This window comes from Ailuropoda melanoleuca, chromosome 6 (genome assembly GCF_002007445.2).
Source record: "Ailuropoda melanoleuca isolate Jingjing chromosome 6, ASM200744v2, whole genome shotgun sequence".
Lineage (NCBI taxonomy): Eukaryota > Metazoa > Chordata > Mammalia > Carnivora > Ursidae > Ailuropoda > Ailuropoda melanoleuca.
Window position 1 is genome coordinate 130,904,691 of NC_048223.1, and position 19,961 is coordinate 130,924,651.

The window sequence follows — 19,961 nt, forward strand, 5'->3', positions numbered from 1 at the left end:
GGGGGCGCCTGGGTGGCACAGCAGTTAAGAGTCTGCCTTCGGCTCAGGGAGTGATCCCGGCGTTATGGGATCGAGCCCCACATCAGGCTCCTCCGCTATGAGCCTGCTTCTTCCTCTCCCACTCCCCCTGCTTGTGTTCCCTCTCTTACTGGCTGTCTCTATCTCTGTCGAATAAATAAATAAAATCTTTAAAAAAAAAAAAAGAAGGGGAACCAATGAAATTTGAAATACATACCTCTAAGAACTTAGAAAAGGTGCTTTTCTCTACTTTGACTAAATAAAGCAAAGCATTTTGCTCTGAAAAGCTCTACAGAAGTATAATTTCCTAGTATTTACTTCAAAATTATTACGGTTACATAAGTGCTTATGCACATGCTAGAGGGAATGTGGCAAATGGGAAGTGGGCAGACTCAAACACGTCTCCAAGCACCCTCGAAGCCATCATATGCTCCAGGTGAGAGCAGTGGTCCTCCCCCATCTAAAGCAAAGCCTTGGCAGGATGCCCTGCACGATGTTTAGACTAAGACTCCGGTGTACAGAGTCATCTTTGTGATGGCCCAAGTTAATAAGAAGACCACCCCTTTTACCATCTTAATCCATCAATCACAAGGCAATAGCCCTGTTACTGTGGATGATCTCAGAGGGTCCGCCGCAGAAGGGCAGGTGTGGAGACGCGCTTGCTGATTCCCTGGGACACATGTGGGGCAGACATGCATGAATTCTGGGGTGTGAGCTTTGGGTACACAATTCTCAATAACTAATGGAAAGAAAATTTGGATTTTTTAAATTTTATTTTTCAGTAATTGCCACACCCAATGTGGGGCTCTAACTCACAACCCTGAGATTAAGAGTCGCACGCTCTTCTGACTGAGCCAGTCATGCATCTCTGGAATATTTTTCTTAACCAAAGAAATACACAATATCCCCTCTTTCTGTTTTGCATCCAAAGCCCTCTGATTCAGAATTCTTAGCACAACAGAAGCAAACACAGCACTTGCCACAAGCCTTAGGCAGAGGTGGACGCTTCAGCATGGCCCTCTCAAGTTCCATAAACCCAACCAGTAGTTTTAAATTCATCATAATTGCAAAATACTGTCCAGAAACAGAAAGTAAAGTAGGTAAGGTTTCATGGGAGATCTGACTTCATCTAAAATACTCACAAGAAATTTATGCTGGACAGATGAGATGGCATCTGAAGGAGAAGTACCAGGTGACAAGGTAAGGTCCTACCGTTTTTCCGTTACACTTACAAATAATGACCTGAAACTAACATAACACCTTATGTTAACTAGAATTAAAATAAAAAGTGAAGGGGTGCCTGACTTGCTCAGTCAATAGAGCATGAAACTCTTGTTCTTGGGGTCGTGAGTTCAAGCCCCACATTGGATGTAGGGCTTGCTGACATACATACATAAAATAACAACAACAAAAAAAGAATAAAATAAAAACTTAAGAAAAACTGTCAAATAGTAACTTAAAAATAGCAAGCTGGTTAGCAATAAAAACAAATACTTCTGGCCATCACCGAAAGAAGCAGCAAGTAACTCATACACACTCATGCGCACACATACCACTCATAGCAAAAGTGTCCATGGTATTATGTCTTTGGACAAATAAAGATTTGAGCGAATTAAAATTTAGATACAAAAAGCTCTTAAAGAGACCACTAGATCCAGAAAAGATGACAATGAAGTTTCTAAAATTATGAGCTACAAAATAAGGAAAAATTTCCTGATAATAAAGTTTATGTTGGATTATTTCTAAAGTTTCTTCCAACACTAAAATAATATTTCTGTAGCAAATGTTGGGTCAGACTTTCCACAAACTAGCCGCAAAGTCAAGCTGTCAACACAGGACCCACTTGGTTTCTATCCTGTGCTTATAGAGAGTGGGTGAGGGGAAAGGATGTAAGTTTGGAAGATCTACGAATTTAGGTGCTCTTCTTTTTTTTTTTCCTTATTTTTCATCTTTTAAAATTATGCTCAGTTGGCCTCTGTATAGTACATCATTAGTTTTTGATGACGTGTTCACTGATTCATTAGTTGCATGTAACACCCAGTGCTCATCACATCACATGCCCTCCTCAACACCCATACCCTGTTATCCCCTTCCTCCACTCCTCTCCCCTCTGAAACCCTCAGTTTGTTTCCCATGGTCCATAGTCTCTTATGGTTCATCTCCCTGATTTCTCCCCCTTCAGATTTCCCTCCCTTTCCCTATGTTCCACATATGAGTGAAACCATATGATAATTGTCTTTCTCTGTTTGACTTACTTCACTTAGCATAATCCTCTCTAGTTCCATCCATGTCCATGCAAATGGTGGGTATTCATCCTTTCTGATGGCTGAATAATATTCCATTGTAGGTATGAACCACATCTTCTTTATCCATTCATCTGTTGAAGGGCATCTTGGCTCCTTCCACAGTTTGGCTATCGTGGACATTGCTGCTATGAACATTGGGGTGCATGTGCCCCTTCCTTTCACTACATCTCTATCTTCGGGGTTAATACCTAGTAGTGCAATTGCTGGGTCATAGGGTATTTGTAACATCTTGAGGAACCTCCACACTGTTTTCCAGAATGGCTGTACCAGCTTGCATTCCCACCAACAGTGGAAAATGGCTCCCCTTTCTACTCATCCTCACCACATTTGTTGTTTCCTGCCTTGTTAATTTTTGCCATTCTAACTGGTGTAAGGTGGTATCTCATTGTGGGTTTGATTTGCATTTCCCTGATGGCTAGTGATGTTGAGCATTTTTCCACGTGTCTATTAGCCATGTGTATGTCTTCCTCGGGGAAGTGTCTGTTCATGTCTTCTGCTCACTTTTTTGACAGGGTTATTTGTTTTTCGAGTGTGGGGTTTGAGAAGTTCTTTATAGAAATTGGTTATCAGCCCTTTATCTGTAATGTCATTTGCAAATATCTTCTCCCATTCCACGGGTTGCCTCTTAGTTTTGTTAACTGTTTCCATTGCTGTGCAGAAGCTTTTTATCCTGATGAAGTCCCAAAAGTTCATTTTTGCTTTTGTTTCCCTGCCTTTGGAAATGTGTCTTGAAAGAAGTTGCTGCAGCCGATGTCGAAGAGGTTGCTGCCTATGTTCTCCTCTAGGATTTTGATGGATTCCAGTCTCACGTTGAGGTCTTTCATCCATTTTGAGTTTATCTTTGTGTATGGTGTGAGGGAATGGTCCAGTTTCACTCTTCTATACATAGCTGTCCAATTTTCCCAGCACCACTTATTGAAGAGACTGTCTTTTCTTTCATTGGATATTTTTTCCTGATTTGTCAAAGATTAGCCAACCATAGAGTTGAGGGTCCATTTCTGGAGTCTCTATTCTGTTCCATTGGTCTATGTGTCTGTTTTTGTGCCAATACCATGTTGCCTTGGTGATCACAGCTTTGTAATATAGCCTGAAGTCAGGCATCGTGATGCCCCAGCTTTGTTTTTCTTTTTCATCATTCCCTTGGCAATTCAGGGTCTTTTCTGGTTCCATACAAATTTTATGATTGTTTGATCCAGCTCCTTGAAAAATGCCCATGGTATTTTAATAGGGATGGCGTTGAAAGTGTAAATTGCTCTGGGGAGGATAGACGTTGTAACAATGTTTATTTTTCCAATCCATGAGCATGAAATGTTTTTCCATCTTTTCGTGTCTTCCTTGATTTCTTTCATTAAGTATTCTGTAGTTTCAACAGTATAGATCCTTTACCTCTTTAGTTAGGTTTATTCCCAGGTATCTTATGGTTTTTGTTGTTATTGTGAATGGAACTGATTCCTTAACTTCTCTTTCTACAGTTACATTATTAGTGTATAGAAAAGCAACTGATTTCTGTGCATTGATTTTGTATCCTGCCACACTGCTGAATTGCTGTATGAGTTCTAGAAACTGGGGGTAGAGTCTTTTGGGTTTTCCACATAAAGTATCATGTCATCTGTGAAGAGAGAGTCTGACTTCTTCTTTGCCAGTTCGGATGCCTTTTATTTCTTTTTGTTGTCTGACTGCTGAGGCTAGGACTTCTAGCACTGTGTTGAACGACAGTGGTGAGAGTGGGCATCCCTGTTGTGTTCCTGACCTTAAGGGAACAGCTGAGGGCTTTTCCCTACTGAGAATGATATTTGTTGTGGGCTTTTCATATATGATTTTTATGATATTGAGGAATGTTCCCTCTATCCCTATACTCTGAAGAGCTTTAATCAGGAAAGGATGCTGTATTTTGTCAAATGCTTTTTCTGCACCAATTGAGAGGATCATATGGTTCTTGTCTTTTCTTTCATTAATGTGCTCTATCACATTGATTGATTTGCAAATGTTGAACCAGCCTTGCAGCCCAGGAATAAATCCCACTTGGTTGAGGTGAATAATCCTTTCAATGTACTGTTGGATCCTATTGGCTAGGATCTTTTAGAGTATTTTGGCATCATGTTCATCAGGGATATTGGTCTGTAATTCTCCTTTTTGATGGGGTCCTTGCCTGGTTTTGGGATCAGGGTAATGCTAGCCTCATAGAAGGAGTTTGGAAGTTTTCCTTCTGTTTCTATTTCTTGAAACAGTTTCAGTAGAATAGGTATTATTTCTTCTTTAAATATTTGGTAGAATTCCCCTGGGAAGCCATCTGGCCCTGGGCTTTGGTTTTTTGGAAGGTTTTTGTTTTGTTTTTTTTTTTTAAACCAGAGCTGGAAGCCCAGTCTTTTTTTTTTTTTTAAAGTTTTTTTTATTTATTCGACAGAGATAGAGACAGCCAGCGAGAGAGGAACACAAGCAGGGGGAGTGGGAGAGGAAGAAGCAGGCTCATAGCAGAGGAGCCTGATGTGGGGCTCGATCCCAGAACGCTGGGATCACGCCCTGAGCCGAAGGTAGACGCTTAACCGCTGTGCCACCCAGGCACCCCGGAAGGTTTTTGATTATGTTTCAATTTTGTTACTGGTTATTGGTCTATTCAGATTGTCTATTTCTTCCTATTTCAGTCTTCGTAGTTTATAAGTTTCCAGGAAGGCATCCATTTCTTCCAGGTTGCTTAATTTGTTCGCATATAGCTGCTGGTAATAATTTCTAATAATTGTTTCTATTTCCTTGGTGTTAGTCGTGATCTCTCCCCTTTCATTCATGATTTTATTAATTTGGGTCCTTTCTCTTTTCTTTTGGATAAGTTTGGCCAGTGGTTTATTGATCTTATTAATTCTTTCAAAGAACCAGCTTCTAGTTTCATTGATCTGTTCTACCGTTTTTCTGGTTTCTATTTCATTGATCTCTACTCTAATCTTTATCATCTCTCTTCTCCTGCTTGGTTTCGGTCTTATTTGTTGTTCTTTCTCCGGCTCCTTTAGGTGTGTAAGGTTAGCTTGTGCATTTGGGATTTTTCTAATTTTCTGAGAGCAGCTTGGATGGCTATGTATTTCCCTCTTAGGACTGCCTTTGCAGTTTCCCATTATTTTGGACTGAAGTGTTTGCCTTCTCATTAGTTTCCATGAATTGTTTAAGTTCTTTTTTAACTTACTGGTTGACCCAATCATTCTATAGCAGGATGCTCTTTAACTTCCAAATGTTTCAATTCTTTCCAAATATTTTCTTGTGATTGAGTTCCAGTTTCAAGGCAGCATGATCTGATAACATGCAGGGAATAATCTCAATCTTTTGATATTGGGTGAGAACTGATTTGTGACCCAGCATGTGATCTATTTTGGAGAAAGTTCCATGTGCATTCGAGATGAATGAGTATTCTGTTGTTTTAGGGTGGAATGTTCTGTATATATCTACGAAGTCCATCTGGTCCAATATGTCATTCAAAGCTCTTGTTTCTTTGTTGATCTGCTTAGAGGATCTGCCCGATGCTGAGATTGGAGTGTTAAAATCTCCTACTATTAATGTATTATTGTTGATCTGATTCTTTACTTCGGTTAACAGCTGGCTTATGTAGTTGGCTGCTCCCATGTTGGGAGCATAGATATTTACAATTGTTAGATTTTCTTGTTGGATAGATCCCTTAAGGATGATATAGTGTCCCTCTGGATCTCTTAATACCGTCTTTGGTTTAAATTCTAACTTGTCTGATACAAAAATTGCTACCCCAGCTTTCTTTTGAAGTCGATTGGTATGAAAAATGGTTCTCCATCCACTCACTTTCAGTCTGGATGTGCCTTTAGGTTCAAAATGAGTCTCTTGTAGACAGCAGATGGATGGGTCTTGTCTTTGTATCCAATGTGCAACCCTGTGCCGTTTCATGGGAGCAGTTAGGCCATGCACACTGAGAGTAACTACTGAAAGATATGTATTTATTGCCATCCTATTGTCTGTACAGTTCTGTTTCTATGGACTGTCTCTAAATTTCTCGTCTATATTACTCTTGGGGTCTTTCTTCTTTTATAGAATTCCCCTTAGTATTTCTTGCAGGGCTGGCTTGCTGGTCACTGATCACATAGTCTTTCAGTTTCTGCCTGTCCTGGAAGCTCTTTATTTCTCCATCTGTTCTGAATGACAGCCTTGCTGGATAAAGTATTCTTGGTTGCATGTTTTTCTCATTTAGTACCCTGAATATGTCTTGCCAGCCCTTTCTGGCTTGCCAGGTCTCTGTGGACAGGTTTGATGTTATTCTAATGTTCCTCCCTCCATAGGTAAGAAATCTCTTCCTCCTGGCTGCTCTCAAGATGGCTTCCTTGGTTCTGAGATTTACGAGTTTTACTATTATATGCCGAGGCACTGGTCTGTTCTCCCTGATTTTGGGAGGGGTCCTCTCTACCTCTTGGACATGAATACTTGTTTCCTTCGCCAGATTAGGAAAGCTCTCAGCTACGATTTGCTCAAATATACTTTCTAGTCCTCTCTCTCTCCCTCCACCACCTCCGAGGGATCCCAATAATCCTGACAGTGGAACGTTTCATGGAGTCATTAATCTCTATGTCTGTTCTCATGGATTTCAAGCTGTTTGTTCCAGGCCTCCTCCTGTTCCTTCCTTTCAGTCAGCTTATCTTCTAGAGCATTATCATTCTTCTGCCTCACTTACCCTGGCTGTTAGAGCATCCAGTTTAGACTGCATCTCACTCATAGCATTTTTAAGCTCAGCCTGATTACATCTCATTTCTGCCCTTAGAGATTCTATATTGTCACTAATGGTTTTCTCAAGCCTAGCTATTGACTTCATAACTGCTATCCTGAAGTCTATCTCTGACATCTTGTTTAGGTCCATATCCATTAGGTCTGTGGGAGAGGCCATGGTCTCTGGTTCTTTTCTTTGTTGGGAGTTCTTCCTCCTAGTCATTCTGTTAAGGGTGGTTGAGGGAATGTACAAAGTCCAAAATATCAACCACAATCCAGGCAAGATGCACCCTGGCAAAACCCAGAGTGTTCAGAAGTCACCACCGAAAAAAACAAAGGCAAAATGAAACCCAAGAATAAGATTTATAAAGTTAAAAAATTAAAACAAAATTACAAAATAAAAATTTTTAAAAAGGGGGGGTGAGGGGAGGGGGGGCTATAATCTCTCAGTGTGGGTGAGGTAGGGTGTTTCCTGGGTGTATTTTGTTTTGTTTGTTAGAGGACACTGCTTCCCAGAGTTACAGGGAAAATAAAACGGGGATGTATATAAAGGTAATATTGAATAGGGAAAAAAAGGACTACATTGAAGCTTATAGCTATATAAAAACAAATAAGTGTGAAAAAGTACAAGTTAAAAAGCTACAATGCAGGGGCACCTGGGTGGCACAGCGGTTAAGCATCTGCCTTCGCCTCAGGGCGTGATCCTGGCGTTATGGGATCGAGCCCCACATCAGGCCTCCGCTATGAGCCTGCTGCTTCCTCTCCCACTCCCCCTGCTTGTGTTCCCTCTCTCGCTGGCTGTCTCTATCTCTATCAAATAAATAAATAAAATCTTTAAAAAAAAAAGCTACAATGCAATATGTCATATTAAACATCTAGTTGAAATGAGAAAAAGGTGAAAAGAAAAAACAGAGAAGAAACATGAGAAAGAATGAAAAGAGGAAAAAAAGTTGTATCTGGGAAATACAGCAGCCGCGAGGCAACGCCTGGAGCTCAATATACTATTTTCCCCTGGTGTTAGGGTTTTACAGTTTTATGGGGACCCTCAGGTTGTCATCCTTCTTGTTCTTCCAGCTTGTCTTCTGGGGGAGGGGCCTGCTGCGCTGTTACTCAGGCAACCCTGCTCGGGCGGAGTTGCCCTGCCCCCTGTCAGGGGGCTGGGCTCTGAGGAAACCAGTTTTTTGGGCATTTGTTCTCTGGCAGCTTCCTGCGCCTTTTCTGAGGGTCAGAGCAAAGGAAAATGTCCACATGCATTCCTCTGACCCAGCACAGAGAAATCACAGGCTGCTCCTCTCTGAACCCTACAGAACATACAGTCTCCATTTCTGTAAGCTCCACTGAAAACTGCAGCCTCCCATGGGCGGTGCATGCCCCCAGTGACACTCAGCGGTGGACTCAGAAGCCCGGCTTGTCTCTGCCCTTTGTGCTTCTAAAACCCTGAACGGTCCTGGGTTCGCGTGCATGCAGCTCCTGAATCCTGTCTGAATGCTGTTCTCAAGCCCTTCCTGGCCCACTACCAGGGTTCTGCAAGTTATCACCGGTCCCCCAGCAGGATGCTTTTGCGCTCTGGTGTTCTATCACTTTCCAGGGGCCAGCTTATGGCGGCTTCCTCTCCCTTCTGTTTATCTTCTGATATCTGCCCCCAGAATCACTACTCTGCCCTTCATACCTTGTGACCGGCGGAGAATTTCTGCTTGTAGAGATCCAGATATATATTCTTAAATCTCAGGCTGATTTCGTGGCTGTTCAAAATGGTTTGGTAGATATCCAGATAAATTCAGGGGACCAGTTGAAATGGAGTCCCCTATTCCTGTACCATCTTGCCCCCTTCTTGAATTTAGGTGCTCTTCTAATCATTGTAATATATCAGACAATCTTATAAAACATATTTTCTGGATTTATACCACACATCAATAAGACAGACAGGTAGGAAGACAGACAGATGTGCGAACAGTTTTAAATGGATGAACAGATGTACGGGTGGATGGATGGTTGGATGGAAGGGTGGGTGGGTGGAGAGATGGATGGGGCATGGATGCATGGATGGATGGGTGGGTAAGTGGATAGATGGATGCATGGATGGTTGGACAGATGGGTAGGTGGGTGCATGGGTGGGTGAGTGGATAGATGAATGGATTGATGGTGCATAGATGGGTAGGTGGGTAGGTGGGTGGGTGGGTGGATGGATAGACGAGTAGAAGTCTGAAGGCAGGATAGAGAACTTGCCTGCATGGCCACCTCTTTGCTCTCACTCCCTGGACCCAGGGACCACTCATAGAGGACAATCTGGTGATCATCACTGCTCTGGTTTCCATTCAAAGTGATGGAGTTTTGGGGCAAAGTTATGGTCTGATTTGGTCCTGCATTGGCAACTGGAGGATGGTCCATAGCACTGTTGACTATTAGGGCTGCAGTTGTGGAGTTAGTGGCTCCATCCGAGTCTGTAACAGTCAATCTACAAAAAGGAGAGGAAGCCATCATGTTGCAAGAAGATGCCAAGTCTTAATGCAAATGGTCCATTTAGTCTGCTCCAGGTACATTTCTCAGAAAAACTCAGAAGAGGTGTAAACAGAAATTTGAGGATAAGGCTGAGAAAAGAAAGAGCACCTAAGGGTTTTTAAAAAAATTTGTTGCTGTTGGTTTATTGTATTTTTAGCTAGTAATAGAGTCACATGATGGAGTTTTATCTTATATGGGTTTCTGATTAGTCTTGGAGATGCCAGATGAAGAAATCTTCCTCAGCGAACACAGGAGCCTCCCTCTAGTTCCTGAGACAAAGAATGTCAGGTTTAGGTCCTGTCTTCAGGTCTGAGCATGTGAGACAGTATATCACTAAGCAATTTTCATCTACAAAGTTTTTATTCTTTTCTAGAGGACTTAATATAATTATGTTTTTAGAACACTCCTTGTAGACACTCCTTCAGGACCTCCTGTGGTAAATTCACTGCTGTTGGGGTCATGGATCAGGAAATATGGTCACTTCATCATTCTGAAGTAAAGATGTCAGTTCGGAACAGTGATAAATGCTACACAGGTGTTAATAGGAATATGATAATGAAGTTACGGGAAGAACACAGGCCTTACATGTAGTAAGGTGTGTGTATGGGGGCATGTGTATTCTGTGCATGCTTTTACACTATCCCACACACTCCATACAACCAAGATCCGAACTCTGGTTCTGGCTCTCACAGCAAACCAAGTATCTGAGGTCCTTCCTTCTCAGCCAGGCTGTCAAGACACATCCCAGGCCCCTAAGGGAATTTCTTCATGGTAAAATGTGGACAGCTGCAGTAACTTGCCTCAACCAGATGATTAAATAAAAATGAATTGGGGAGGAGTTAGAATGGAGAGGAGTAAGGGGACCCTACGCTTGCCTTGTCCCTAAAACACAGGTAGATAAATATCAAATCATTCTGAACACCCAAGAAATCGATCTGAGGGCTGAGAGAGAACAAACTGCACAACCGGTAGGAGAAAAGAGGCCACATCGTGCAAGGTAGGAGGTACAGAGATGTGACTTGGGGAAGAAAAGAATCCCAGGGGAGGGAGCCCTGATCACAGAGAAAGGAGAGAGAAAGAGAGAGCGAGCAAGCTTGTGAGAGGTACACAGGGGATTGCATAAGAAAAACACTTCCCCAAAGCCACTGACTAGGAAAATGAGAGAGGCTGCTTATTGTGATTTTCTACAATCAACACAGCTCAAGGACTGAAGTTTTAGAAGTCTGCCCTGCAGCCAGTGTGCAGCCTGGTGGGCACAGTGGTGCTCCTGTGGAGAAGGAGGGCAGAGGCCCGGGAGTGGACAGCGTGGCCTAGGGATTCCCTGCATCGCACTGGGAGAGACAGCTCCCCTTCTTGGAGTGCATTTGGGAGAGGTGGTACTGCCTCAGAGGGGACAAAAGAGCTGATGGGTGTCACTGCACTGCCCCATTCATTAGCATAGAGGCAAAGGCACCTGCTGAGGGCAGCTCACCTGGATGCCAGCTTTCTGCTGTGCTTTACTCTAAACTCCAAGCACCTGTGCATTCCTGCAACTGCCCTTCTGGGACAAACTCCCATCAGCCCCAGTTCTCCAGGACTCTCCCCCAGAGGATCAGCATGGGTCCAGGCACTGCCGGGTCCCTAAAATTTGGAGTTTTGAAACTCCACTAGGCACCAGAGATAAAACATAGAAGCGCTGTGCCACCCGGTGGGCAGACAGCTCAGACGCAGACACAGTGGAGGCAGAGATCTGAGGGATGCCTGGCACATGAGGGGAGATTCTTCACTCTTCTGTGAGGGCGTCCTGGAAGATGGGGGTTCAAATTCACCTGTTGGGAGCCAAGGGAGAAGGTGGATGCCATTTTTTTCCCTTCATCCAACAGCACCATTGGATTTGAGAGAACAGCACAGTGGCCCCCCCACACCCACCCAGGGGAGGCTGGAGCCACTTACACCAAGTCCTACCCCCCACATTCTGCAGGTGCTTCTATGCTAGAGCAAGTATGCCTAAGAGCCAGGGAAGCAGGCCTCTCCCCCAGAAAACCAGCACAAGTCCCCCGCGGGCACCAAGTCTACTGATCATAGAGTGCTGCAAAGCTTCAGCTCTAGCGGAAATAGGATCTGGCCTCTTCTAACAAGCAGACCAAAGCACACCTAGTTAAAACTTGTCACACACTGGACAAGGTCCAAACACTTACTAGTATATGCACGAAAAACTCAGCAGAGGGCTGACCTGAGGGAAAGAGCAGTTTCCAAAACACAGCAGCAGAGTGCACGTAGCACAGACCAGACACACTTCCCATAGAACCAGGCCTTAGACAGTATATGACCTCTTCTTAATAAAGCCATTACTCTCAGGAGCAGGAAACATAACAGGCTTTCCGAACACAAAGAAGAAGATACAGACCTAGCCAAAATGCCAAGACAGAGGAATTCATCCCAAAAGGAAGAACAAGAAAAGGACACGGCCAGGGATCTAATCAAAACAGATATATGGGGCACCTGGGTGGCACAGTGGTTAAGCATCTGCCTTCGGCTCAGGGCGTGATCCCGGTGTTATGGGATCGAGCCCCACATCAGTCCTCCACTAGGAGCCTTGCTTCTTCCTCTCCCACTCCCCCTGCTTGTGTTCCCTATCTTGCTGGCTGTCTCTATCTCTGTCGAATAAATTAAATAAAATCTTTAAAAAAAAAAACCAGATATAAACAATATGCCTGATCCAGAATTGAAAACAACACCCATAAGGATACTAGCTGGGCTTGAGAAAAGCGAAGAAGATATCAGGGAGTCCCTTACCACAGAGACAAAAGACCTAAAAACTAGTCAGGACAAAATAAAAAATGTAACTGAGATGTGAAACTGACTGGATGTAATGACCACAAGGATGGAGGAAGCGGAAGAGAGAATAGGTGACACAGAAAACAAACTTATGGAAAATAATGAAGCTGAAAAGAAAAGGGAAAGAAAAATACTGGATCACAAATGTAGATTTAGGGAACTCAGCAACTCCATAAAGCTCAGTATCATTCATATCACAGGAGTCCCAGAAGAAGAGTGTGAAAAGGGACACAAGGTTTATTTGAGTGAAAACTCCCCTAATCTGGGGAAACAGACAGACATCCAAAACCAGGAGGCACAGAGAACTCCCATCAAAAACAAAAGCAGGTCAACACTAAGATATATCACAGTAAAATTTGCAAAATACAGAGATAAGGAAAAAGTCCTAAAAGCAGCAAGGGAATAGAAATCCTTAACTTACAAGGGAAGACAAATATGGTTAGCAGCAGATCTAGCCACAGAGACTTTGTAGGCTAGAAAAGAGGGCACGATATACTCAACATGCTGAATGGAAAAACTATGCAGCCAAGAACACTTTCTTTATCCAGCAAGGCTGTCATTCAGCAGAGAAGGAGAGATAAAGAGTTTCCCAGACAAACAAAAACTAAAGGAGTTCATGAACAATAAACCAGCCCTCCAAGAAATACTAAAGGGAACTCTTTTGAGTGGGAAAGAAAAACCAAAAGCAACAGCGGGAAAGAAAGACCAAAAACAACAAAGACTAGAAAGGAACAGAGAAAATCTCCAGAAACAATGACTTTACAGGTAACACAATGGCATTAACTGCATATCTCTCAATAATCACTCTGAATGTAAATGGACTAAATGCTCCAATAAAGAGAAATAGAGTATCAGAATGGATAAAAAACAAGATCCATATATGGTTTAAAAGAGACTCATTTTAGATTTAAAGACACCTGTGGATTGAAACCGAGGGGTTGGAGAACAATCTATCATGCTCACGAGCATCAAAATGAAGCCGGAATAGCAATACTTATATCAGACAAACTAGAGTTTAAAACAAAGACTGTAATAAGAGATGAAGAAGGGCACTATATCATAATTAAGGGGTCTATTCATCAAGAAGATCTACAATTGTAAATATTTATGCCCCAACCTGGGAGCCCCAAATATATATATATGTATACATATGTATAAATTAATAACAACCATAAAGAAACTCATTGTTAACAATACAATAATAGTAGAGGACTTTAACACCCCACTTAAATCAATGGACAAATCATCTAAGCAGGTCAACAAGGAAACAATGGTTTTGAATGACACACTGGACCAGACAGACTTAACATATATTCAGAACATTTCATCCTAAAGCAGCAGAATACACATTCTTCTTGAATGCACATGGAACATTCTCCAGAACAGATAACATACTGGGTCAAAATCAGCCCTCAACAAATACAAAAAGACTGAGATCATACCATGCATATTTTCAGATATAATACTATGAAACTTGAAGTCAACCACAAGAAAAAATTGCGAAATACCACAAATACACAAATACACGGAGGTTAAAGAACATCCTACTAAAGAATGAATGGGTTGGGGCGCCTGGGTGGCACAGCGGTTAAGCGTCTGCCTTCGGCTCAGGGCGTGATCCCGGTGTTATGGGATCGAGCCCCACATCAGGCTCCTCTGCTATGAGCCTGCTTCTTCCTCTCCCACTCCCCTTGCTTGTGTTCCCTCTCTCGCTGGCTGTCTCTATCTCTGTCGAATAAATAAATAAAATCTTAAAAAAAAAATGACTGGGTTAACCAGGAAATTAAGGAAGAAATTAAAAAATACAGAGAAACAAATAAAAATAAAAACATGACATTTTAAAACCTTTGGGATGCAGCAAAGGCAGTGCTAAGAGGGAAGTATATAGTAATACAAATCTTCCTCAAGAAGCAAGAAAAATCTCAAATACACAACCTAACATTACAGCTAAGGGAGCTAGAAAAGGAACAGCAAATAAAGCCTAAATCCAGCAGTAGAAGGGAAATAAAAAGATTAGAGCAGAAATAAATTATACAGAAACTAAAAAAACAATAGAACAGATCAGTGAAACCAGGAGCTGGTTCTTTGAAATAATGAATAAAATTGATAAACCCCTAGCCAGAATTATCAAAAATAAAAGAGAAAGGACCCAATTAAATCAAATCACAAATGAGAGGGGAGAAATAACCACCAATGCCAACAAACTGGACAACCTGGAAGAAATGGATAAATTCCCAGAAACATACAAACTACCAAAACTGCAACAGGAAGAAATAGAAAACTTGAACAGACCCGTAACCAGCAAGGAAATTGAAGCAGTGATAAAAAAACTCCCAACAAGCAAAAGTCCAGGCCCAAATGGCTTCCCAGGGGAATTCTACCAAACATTTAAAGAAGAGTTAATACCTATTTTTCTCAAACTGTTCCAAAAAAATAGAAACAGAAAGAAAACTTTCAATCACATACAATGAGGCCAGCATGACCCCAATAATAAAACCAGATAAAAACTCTACTCTAAAAGAGAACTACAGGCCAAAATCCCTGATGAACATGGATGCAAAATTCTCAATAAAATACTAAAAATTGAATCCAGCAGTACATCAGAAGAATCATTCACCACAATCAAGTGGGATTTATTCCTGGGCTGCAAGGGTGGTTCAATATTTGCAAAACAATCAGCATGATTAATTAACCACATTAATAAGAGAAAGAATAAGAACCATACGATACTGTCAAAGGATGCAAAAAAAGTATTTGACGAAGTACAACAATCATTCATGATAAAAACCCTCAAAAAAATAGGGAGAGAGGGAACATACCTCAACATAATAAAGGCCATATAGAAAGACCTACAGCTAATGTCATCCTCAATGAGGAAAAACAGCTTTTCTTCTACTGTCAGGAAGAAGAAAGGGATGTTCACTCTCACCACTGCGATTTAACATAGTACTGAAAGTCCTAGCTTCAGCAATCAGACAACAAAAAGATAAAAGTCATCCAAATTGTCAAGGAAGAGGTCAAACTTTCACTATTAACAGATGACATGATACTCTATGTAGAAAATCTGAAAGACTCCACCAAAAAAATTGCTAGAACTGATACAGGAATTCTGTAAAGTCTCAGGATACAAAATCAGCACACAGAAGTCTGTTATATTTCTATATACCAATAATGAAGCTGCAGAAAGAGAAATTAAGGAGTCAATCCCATTTACAATTGCACCAAAAACCACAGGATACCTCAGAATAAACCTAACCAAAGATGTAAAAGAGCTGTATTCTGAAAACTATAGAACATTTATGAAAGAAATCAAAGATGACACAAAGAAATGGAAGAACATCCTATGCTCGTGGATTGGGAGAACAAATACTGTTAAAATGTCTATACTACCCAATGCAATCTACACATTTAATGCAATCTTTATCAAAATATCCACAGCTGGGGGTAGAATCCAGTGGTAGAGCATCTGACTGCAAAATACCTCCAGCATTTTTCACAGAGCTAGAACAAATAATCATAAATTTGTATGGAACCACAAGAGACCCTGAAGAGCCAAAGCAATCTTTTTTTTTTCCCTAAAGATTTTATTTATTTACTCGAGAGAGATAGAGTATGAGAGAAGGGAAGGGCAGAGGGAGAAACAGACTCCCCACTGAGCAGGAAGCCTGACATAGGACTTGATCCCAGGACCCAGAGATCATGACCTGAGCCAAAGGCAGATGCTTGACCAACTAAGCGACCCAGGCAGCCCTTGCCAAAGCAATCTTGAGAAAGAAAAGCAAAGCTGGTGGCATCACAATGCCAGACTTTAAGCTCTATTACAAAGCCGTAATCATCAAGACAGTATGGTATTGGCACAAAAACAGACACGTAGATCAATGGAACACAATACAGACTTCAGAAATGGACCTTCAACTCTATGGTCAACTAGTTTTTGACAAAGCAGGAAAGAATATCCATGGAAAAAACACAGTCTCTTTAACAAATGGTGTTGGGAAAACTGGACAGCTACATGCAGAAGAATGAAACTGGACCACTTTCTTACACTATACACAAAAATAAACTCAAAATGGATGAAAGACCTAAATGTGAGACAGGAATCCATCAAAATCCTAGAGGAGAACACAGGCAGCAACCTCTGTGACTTCAGCCATAGCAATTTATCACTAGACACATTTCTGGAGATAAGGGAAACAAAAGCAAAAATGAACCATTGGGATTTCATCAAGATAAAATCTTCTGCACAGCTAAGGAAACAGTCAGCAAGACTAAAACGCGGTCTACGAAATGGGAGAAGATATTTGCAAATGACATATCTGAGAAAGGGTTAGTATCCAAAACCTATAAAGAACTTATCAAACTCAACACCAAAAAACAAATAAATAATCCAGTTAAAAAATGGGCAGAAGACATGAATAGACACTTTTCCAAAGAAGACATACAAATAGCCAACAGACACATGAAAAGATGCTCAGCATCACTCAGCATCAGGGAAATGCACATCAACACTACAATGAGATTTCACCTCACACCAGTCAGAATGGCTAAAATCAACAACTCAGGAAACAATAGATGTTGGTGAGGATGTAGAGAAAGGGGAATGCTCTTGCACTGTTGGTGGGAATGCAGACTAGTGAAGCCACTCTGGAAAACAGTACGGAGGTTCCTCAAAAAGTTAAAAATAGAACAACACTGTGATCCAGCAATTGCACTACTAGGTATTTATCCAAAGAATACAAAAATACTAATTCAAAGGGGCACATGCACCCCACAGTTTGTAGCAATATTATCAACAATAGCCAAATTATGGAAGCACCCCAAATGTCCATCAACTGATGAATGGATAAAGAAGATGTGGTGTGTGTGTATATATATATAATGGAATATTACTCAGTCATCAAAAAGGATGAAATCTTGTCATTTGCAATGACGTGGATGGAGCCAGAAAGTATTACGTTAAATAAGTCAGAGAAAGACAAATATCATTAGATTTCACTCATATGTGGAATTTAAGAAACAAAACAGATGGACATAGGGGAAGGCAGAAAAAAAATGAAAAGAGAAGGAGGGAAACCATGACAGACTCTCGATTACAGAGAACAAACTGAAGTTGCTGGAGGGGAAGGGAATGGGGAGGTTGGGGTAACTGGGTGATGAGCATTAAGGTGGGCACGTGATGTAACGAGCACTGGGTATTATATTTAAGTGATCAATCACTGAATTCTACTTCTGAAACCAATATTATATTATATATTAGCTAACTAGAATTTACATAAAAACTTGAAATAAAAAAAAATCACAAGCACCTCATAAAGTGGCGTGAACATTGGTGAAGTTATAGACTGAATATTTGTGTCCCCCCTGCTTAAATTCTTATGATGAAACCTAATTCCTAATGTGATTGGTATTTGGAGTGGGGCCTTCAAGAGGTGATTAGGTCATGAGGGCAGACAATGAGATGAGCACCCTTGTAAAGAGACCTTGGAGAGACGCCCACCCTTTCTGTCATGTGAGGACACAGGGAGAAGACAGCCATCTATAAAACAGGAAACAGGCCTTCACCAGACACCCAGTCCGCCAGCACCTTGATCTTGTACTCCCCAGTCTCCAGAACCATGAGAAACAAATTTCTGTCATTTATAAGCCAGCCACTTTATAGTATTTTTGTTATAATAGCCCAAACAGGCTATGAGTGTACAACTATCTGAGTCCCTGCTGTCAATTCTTTTGGGTATATACCTAGAAGCGAGATTGCAGACATGGTAATTCTACGGTTCATGTTCTGAGGAACTGACAAACTGTTCTCCACGCAGGTGCACCATTTTACTTTCCCACTAGCAGCGTCCGAGGGTTCCCATTTCATCACATCTACACCAACACTTATTTTCCCTTTTTTAAATAATAGCCATCCTAATGGGGTAAACTACTTCTTAAGCTGAGATTTCAAATAAACCAAAACAGACGTTTTCACAACACATATACAATGTAAAACACTCTAGAACACCTCTGTGAGCTTTTTAGTCAAAGATGAATCCAGTCAGATGCTTGGAAGTTTCTTGACCTAGTCGGACTTCAGAAGGTTCATAAATGTATGGATGCATGGATAGATTGATGGATGATTTCAAAGAAAGCTAATGTTAGGTTAGATTCTTAAAGGGGTATATGAGACATTAAAAATATAATAAGCCAAAATGTGTGGGATATGGTTAAAGAGTACTTAGAGGAAAATTATAGTTTTAAAAGCTTTATAATCATTTAAGGAAGATCGAATATGAATGATCCAAGATTCTACTCTAAGAATTTAGAAGAAGAGCAAAGTAAATCAAAAGTAAATAGAAGTAAAGAAATAATAAAGATACAAGCAGAAACCAACAAATTAGAAAATAGACAAAATTAACACAGCTCTAGTTAGGGGTTCTTTGGAAAAATAAACAAAATTAACAAAACACTTAATTAGACTAATCAAGAAAAAAGAGAGAACACAAGTCACCAATACAGGAAATGAAAAAGGGGTTATCACCACAGATTCTATGGATATGAAAGGATAATATTATAAAACCTTTTGTCAACAAATTTGGCAATTTAGATGGAATAGACAAATTTCTTGCAAAATACAACTTATCAAAAACCTACACAAGAAAAACAACAACAACAACAGAAAATCTAAATAGCCTTACAGCTATTTTTAAAATTGCATTTGCTATCAAAAAATTTCCCAAAAAGCAAACTCCAGGCCCAGGTGATTTTACTGGTGAATTCTATCAAACATTCAAGGAAGAAATACCACCATTTGTTCACAAATGTTTCAGAAAGTAGAAGACAGATCACTGGCCACCTTGTTTCTTTAGGCCAGTGTGATCCTCATACCCAAACTTGACAAAGACATTGCAAAAAAAGAAAGAGAAAGCCATAGACCAATATCTTTCATGAAGATAGACAAAAAAACCTTACCAAAATATTAGCAAGTTTAATCCAATGCTATATAAAAAGGATATCATGACCAACTAGCATTTACCCCATGAATGCAAGGTTGATTAACACTTAAAAATACTACACAGTACATAAAAATAATTCAAAAGAGATCACAGATCTAAATATAAAACCTAGAACTACAGAGGTTCTAGAAAAAACAAAGGAGGAAATCTTTACAATCTTAGGATAGGCAAAGGTTACTTAAATAGAACACAAAAAGCATAAAACATAACGGGAAAAAGTTATGAATTAGACTTCACCAAAATATAAAATTCGGCTCTTTGAAAGATTAAGAAAATACACTTGATCTTAGTCAAAAGGTTGAGAAGTGATTGAAAGATTAATAAAATAAAAAAATCATATACTGGCAGGAAATATCCACAGCACATATATAAAATAATGAGCTTATTTCAGAATGTATAAAGACTCTTAAAACTAAATAAGACAAACAATACAATTTTTTTAATAAGGAAAGGAGGTGCACCTCGCTGGCTCAGTTGGTAGAGCATGTGACTCTTGGTGTTGGGGTCATGAGTTTGAGCCCCAGGTTGGGGGTCATTTACTTAAAAAAATACAGGGGACATTTAAAAAAATAAAATAGGAAAAGGATACTTCACAGAAGAAGTTATGTGAATGGCCAAT

The 19,961-nt window shown here is 40.6% G+C and overlaps 1 protein-coding gene across 3 annotated transcripts in view; it reads right to left on the minus strand.

Annotated features, from left to right (window-relative positions):
• The window catches only part of KIAA0319 (KIAA0319 ortholog), a 74,520-nt gene that overhangs the window by 23,349 nt on the left and 31,210 nt on the right, over positions 1 to 19,961 (minus strand). For all 3 annotated transcript variants that reach the window (XM_002915811.4, XM_034663508.1, XM_034663509.1), the window contains exon 9: positions 9,258 to 9,486. In XM_002915811.4, coding sequence (XP_002915857.1) covers positions 9,258 to 9,486 — 229 coding nt within the window. The remainder of the gene's footprint in view (positions 1 to 9,257; positions 9,487 to 19,961) is intronic.